Source organism: Limulus polyphemus, unplaced genomic scaffold, assembly GCF_000517525.1.
Source record: "Limulus polyphemus unplaced genomic scaffold, Limulus_polyphemus-2.1.2 Scaffold6971, whole genome shotgun sequence".
NCBI lineage: Eukaryota > Metazoa > Arthropoda > Merostomata > Xiphosura > Limulidae > Limulus > Limulus polyphemus.
Window position 1 is genome coordinate 35,899 of NW_013672581.1, and position 6,719 is coordinate 42,617.

The 6,719-nt window shown below is 31.0% G+C and overlaps 1 protein-coding gene across 1 annotated transcript in view; it reads left to right on the forward strand.

Moving 5' to 3' along the window:
- Positions 1 to 5,583, forward strand: part of LOC111089667 (ubiquitin carboxyl-terminal hydrolase MINDY-1-like) — a gene marked incomplete at its 3' end in the record, with an annotated part of 8,280 nt that extends 2,697 nt beyond the window's left edge. Inside the window, exons 2-3 of the mRNA XM_022402575.1 lie at positions 827 to 1,535; positions 5,437 to 5,583. Of these exons, the coding sequence (XP_022258283.1) occupies positions 936 to 1,535; positions 5,437 to 5,583 (747 nt within the window). The remainder of the gene's footprint in view (positions 1 to 826; positions 1,536 to 5,436) is intronic.
- Between the last annotated feature and the right edge of the window lie 1,136 nt (positions 5,584 to 6,719).

The following is a 6,719-nucleotide window of genomic DNA, read 5'->3' on the forward strand; positions in this document are numbered from 1 at the left end:
CTGAAAACTAGGTCAATAATGGTAAACAAACTAATAGTCACTGAAAACTAGGGCAGTAGTGGGAAACAAACTAATAGTCACTGAAACAAGGGTAGTAGTGGAAAACAAACTAATAGTCACTGAAACAAGGGTAGTAGTGGAAAACAAACTAATAGTCACTGAAACTAGGGCAGTAGTGGGAAACAAACTAATAGTCACTGAAACAAGGGTAGTAGTGGAAAACAAACTAATAGTCACTGAAAACTAGGGCAGTAGTGGGAAACAAACTAATAGTCACTGAAAACTAGGGCAGTAGTGGGAAACAAACTAATAGTCACTGAAAACTAGAGCAGTAGTGGGAACAAACTAATAGTCACTGAAAACTAGAGCAGTAGTGGGAAACAAACTAATAGTCACTGAAAACTAGGGCAGGAGTGGGAAACTAATAGTCACTGAAAACTAATGCAATAATGGAAAACTACTGTAAACTAGGGCAATAGTGGTAAACTAATAGTCACTGAAAACTAGGTCAATAATGGTAAACAAACTAATAGCTACTGACAGCTAGAGCATGGTTCATCACAGTTATAAAATTCTTCATCTCTAATACTTTAAAAGACTAGTAGTAAAGTTCTAAAAGTTTTCCAACATATTCAAAATGTTTACTGTGACTAGTTTGATATTAATTATTATTTCTCTACCTAAATTCTGAAACATTCTAGGACTGTTTTAAGGATTACTGTTTGTCACCTTTTTTCTTCCTTATCCATCCCAAGTTGGAATGCATTTTCATTGTTGTAATGTTGTATGCACTATTTATATGCCAGTTTTATTATATTTTTTTAAGGTTGTTTACACTGCACAGCTTATGAAAGATTCTGTCTAATGTCCACCTGTTGGTAAATGTTTGACCAACTATTGTAAAATTAAAGAAAAGGATTCCACCTACTTGGAAAATGCCCAATGCAGACGAGGCACCCGTGAAAGACATTGAGGTATTAGGAGCATCTACTAATGTGGGAAAGTCGTTAGAAGAAACAGACATCAGCAAAGAGCAAACAATGTCAGGAGCAGCTGCTACTGCGGAAAAATCGTTAGAAGAATTAAATGTTAGTGATGGGCAGACAAAAATCGAAACAACATCAGTATGTAGTTACACAGATGTTCATGGTAATGAAATCTCCAAAGTTAGTTGTTTGGCAACAGATAATGCCACTGAGGAACAAAGACAAGCTTTACAGGATGCACAAGAAAGTTCTACTTCTATAAGTGACTTGAGTGAAACAAAGAGAAATTTGGATCAGGATATGTCCAGTGATTCAGAAATTCAGAAAACTGAAGATGGGAATGATACAAGTCTCAATTTGACTGTCGACGCAAAGGCAGAAGAAACTGAGTACTTACCAGATGATTTTAATGGAACTGGTTTAGAATTTGAAGCATCTTCCTCCCAGAAAAGTAACTCGGCTACATCCAGCCCAACAAAGTCTCACCAGTCGGCTTACCATATAAAGTGGATTGACTGGAAAGACAAAAAAGTACCAGTCATTACACAGGTATTGTTTAACATTCTCAGTATTGTCACACAGGTATTGTTTAACATTCTCAATATTGTCATACAGGTATTTAACATTCTCAATATCATCACACAGGTATTGTTTAACATTCTCAATATCTTCACACGTGTATTGTTTAACATTTTCACACAGGTATTGTTTAACATTCTCAATATTGTCACACTGGTATTGTTTTAACATTCTCAATATTGTCACACTGGTATTGTTTTAACATTCTCAATATTATCACACTGGTATTGTTTAACATTTTCACACAGGTATTGTTTAACATTCTCAATATTGTCACACTGGTATTGTTTTAACATTCTCAATATTATCACACAGGTATTGTTTAACATTCTCAATATTGTCACACTGGTATTGTTTAACATTTTCACACAGGTATTGTTTAACATTCTCAGTATTGTCACAATTATTGTTTAACATTCTCAATATTATCACACAGGTATTGTTTAACATTCTCAATATTATCACATATGTATTGTTTAACATTATCACACTGGTATTGTTTAACATTTTTAATATTATCACACTGGTATTGTTTAACATTTTCAATATCATCACACAGGTATTGTTTAACATTCTCAATATCGTCACATATGTATTGTTTAACATTTTCACACAGGTATTGTTTTAACATTCTCAATATTATCACACTGGTATTGTTTAACATTTTCAATATCATCACACTGGTATTGTTTAACATTTTCAATATTATCACACTGGTATTGTTTAACATTCTCAATATTGTCACACGAGTATTGTTTAACATGCTCAATATTGTCACACAGGTATTATTTTAACATTTTCAATATCACACAGGTATTGTTTAACATTCTCAATGTCATCACACAGGTATTGTTTTACCATTCTCAATATCGTCACACAGGTATTGTTTAACATTCTCAATATCGTCACACAGGTATTGTTTAACATTCTCAATATTGTCACACAGGTATTGTTTAACATTTTCAATATCATCACACAGGTATTGTTTAACATTCTCAATATTGTCACACAGGTATTATTTTAACATTTTCAATATTATCACACAGGTATTGTTTAACATTTTCAATATTATCACACAGATAATGTTTTAACATTCTCAATATCATCACACAGTTATTGTTTAACATTCTCAATATTGTCACACAGGTATTATTTTAACATTTTCAATATTATCACACAGGTATTATTTTAACATTTTCAATATTATCACACAGATAATGTTTTACCATTCTCAATATCATCACACAGGTATTATTTTAACATTTTTAATATCACACAGATAATGTTTTACCATTCTCAATATCGTCACACAGGTATTGTTTAACATTCTCAATATTATCACACAGGTATTGTTTAACATTCTCAATATTGTCACACAGCGATTGTTTAACATTCTCAATATTGTCACACAGATAATGTTTTAACATTCTCAATATCATCACACAGTTATTGTTTAACATTTTCACACAGGTATTGTTTTAACATTCTCAATATTATCACACTCGATATTGAAAATGTTAAAATAATACCTGTGTGATGATATTGAGAATGTTAAAACATTATCTGTGTGATAATATTGAGAATTTTAAACAATACCTGTGTGGTAATATTGAGAATGTTAAAACAATACCAGTGTGATGATATTGAAAATGTTAAACAATACCCACAGATAATGTTTTACCATTCTCAATATCGTCACACAGGTATTGTTTAACATTTTCAATATCATCACACAGGTATTGTTTATCATTTTCAATATCATCACACAGGTATTGTTTAACATTCTCAATATTACCACACAGGTATTGTTTAACATTCTCAATATTACCACACAGGTATTGTTTAACATTCTCAATATTGTCACACAGGTATTGTTTAAAATTCTCAATATTATCACACAGGTATTGTTTAACATTCTCAATATTACCACACAGGTATTGTTTAACATTCTCAATATTACCACACAGGTATTGTTTAACATTCTCAATATTATCACACAGGTATTGTTTAACATTCTCAATATTACCACACAGGTATTGTTTAACATTCTCAGTATTGTCACAATTATTGTTTAACATTCTCAATATCATCACACAGGTATTGTTTAACATTCTCAATATTGTCACACAGGTATTATTTTAACATTTTCAATATTATCACACAGATAATGTTTTAACATTCTCAATATCATCACACTGGTATTGTTTAACATTTTCAATATCATCACACAGGTATTGTTTAACATTCTCAATATTACCACACAGGTATTGTTTAACATTCTCAATATCATCACACAGTTATTGTTTAACATTCTCAATATTGTCACACAGGTATTATTTTAACATTTTCAATATTATCACACAGATAATGTTTTAACATTCTCAATATCATCACACAGGTATTGTTTAACATTTTCAATATTATCACACAGATAATGTTTAACATTCTCAATATCGTCACACAGGTATTGTTTAACATTCTCAATATTATCACACTGGTATTGTTTAACATTTTCAATATCATCACACGGGTATTGTTTGATGTTCTCAATATCATCACACAGGTATTGTTTGATGTTCTCAATATCACCACACGGGTATTGTTTGATGTTCTCCATATCATCACACGAGTATTGTTTGATGTTCTCCATATCATCACACGAGTATTGTTTGATGTTCTCAATATCAACACACGGATATTGTTTGATGTTCTTAATATCACCACACAGGTATTGTTTAACATTCTTAATATTACCACACAGGTTTTGTTTAACATTCTTTATATCACCACACAGGTATTGTTTAACATTCTCAATATCACCACACAGGTATTGTTTAACATTCTTAATATCATCACACTGGTATTGTTTAACATTCTCAATATCATCACACATGTATTGTTTAACATTCTCAATATCAACACACAGGTATTGTTTGATGTTCTTAATATTACCACACAGGTATTGTTTAACATTCTCAATATCATCACACGGGTATTGTTTAACATTCTCAATATCATCACACAGGTATTGTTTAACATTCTCAATATCATCACACGGGTATTGTTTAACATTCTCAATATCATCACACAGGTATTGTTTAACATTCTCAATATCACCACACAGGTATTGTTTGATGTTCTCAATATCACCACATGGGTATTGTTTGATGTTCTCAATATCATCACATAGGTATTGTTTGATGTTCTCAATATCATCACATAGGTATTGTTTAACATTCTCAATATCACCACACAGGTATTGTTTGATGTTCTCAATATCACCACATGGGTATTGTTTGATGTTCTCAATATCATCACACAGGTATTGTTTGATGTTCTGAATATCATCACACGGATATTGTTTGATGTTCTGAATATCACCACACAGGTATTGTTTGATGTTCTGAATATCACCACACAGGTATTGTTTGATGTTCTGAATATCACCACACAGGTATTGTTTGATGTTCTGAATATCACCACACGAGTATTGTTTGATGTTCTGAATATCACCACACAGGTATTGTTTGATGTTCTGAATATCACCACATGGGTATTGTTTGATATTCTGAGTATCATTTCCATTTTCAGTAGTTAAAGTTTTGGAAAGGTTTAGTTTCTAAGAATACTCTGTGAAGTTGATGATTTAATTGTTTTTAAATTTTGCTGTTCTACTGTAAATAAAATGTAATATCTAAAACAGATAAAAAAAGGTTAAAATTGAGAGTACATTTATAATGAATTTCTAGTATTATACATTTGAAATCTTAATTGTAGACAATTTTTAGGTTTAAATGTTTTCAACAGTATCATTACAAGTGTTTTTCTTTTTAGGCTGTATGTCAATTGAAGAGTTTTGTGTTTTCTACAGAATGAAAATGGTCCTTGTCCATTGATAGCCATAATGAATGTGTTGATCCTAAAAGGAAAGATAACACTACCATCAATGGTTGAGATCATTACTGCAGGTCAGTTGATGGAGTACTTAGGAGACTGTATCTTGGAGAATATGCCAAAGGTATGATTAATGTTGTGAATTTAATGCCGAGTTTTTTCACAGACAAATGTTTCTTTCTTTCCTAAAAGCACCTTCAATTCACCTTTCATAATTTTTAAAACCCTTTTCCAACTGGGTATTTTATATTTTAAAACCCATTTTCCAACTAGGTATTTTATATTTTAAAACCCCTTTTCCAACTGGGTAATTTATATTTTTTAAACCCTTTTCCAACTGGGTATTTTATATTTTAAAACCACTTTTCCAACTGGGTATTTTATATTTTAAAACCCATTTTCCAACTGGGTATTTTATATTTTTTAAACCCTTTTCCAACTGGGTATTTTATATTTTTTAAACCCTTTTCAAGCTGGGTATTTTATATTTTTTAAACCCTTTTCCAACTGGGTATTTTATATTTTAAAACCACTTTTCCAACTGGGTATTTTATATTTTAAAACCCATTTTCCAACTGGGTATCTTATATTTTTTAAACCTTTTTTCAACTGGGTATTTTATGTCTTTTAAACCTTTTTTTTCCAACTGGGTATTTTATATTTTTTAAACCTTTTTTCCAACTGGGTATTTTATATTTTTTAAAACCCTTTTCCAACTGGGTATTTTATATTTTTTAAACCTTTTTCCAACTGGGTATTTTATATTTTTAAACCTTTTTCCAACTGGGTATTTTATATTTTTAAAACCCTTTTCCAACTGGGTATTTTATATGAAGACCACAAAAACCTTATATCATTGGATTTGGTATGAAAAATTTTATCAGATTACTCCTATATGAGACCCTGGGAATAAAGATAGCAGGTGTACCAAATATGCTTGTATGGTAAGTAAAGATAGCAGGTGTACCAAATATGCTTGTATGGTAAGTAAAGATAGCAGGTGTACCAAATATGCTTGTATGGTAAGTAAAGATAGCAGGTGTACCAAATATGCTTGTATGGTAAGTAAAGATAGCAGGTGTACCAAATATGCTTTATGGTAAGTAAAGATAGCAGGTGTACCAAATATGCTTGTATGGTAAGTAAAGATAGCAGGTGTACCAAATATGCTTCTATGGTAAGTAAAGATGGCAGGTGTACCAAATATGCTTGTATGGTAAGTAAAGATAGCAGGTGTACCAAATATGCTTCTATGGTAAG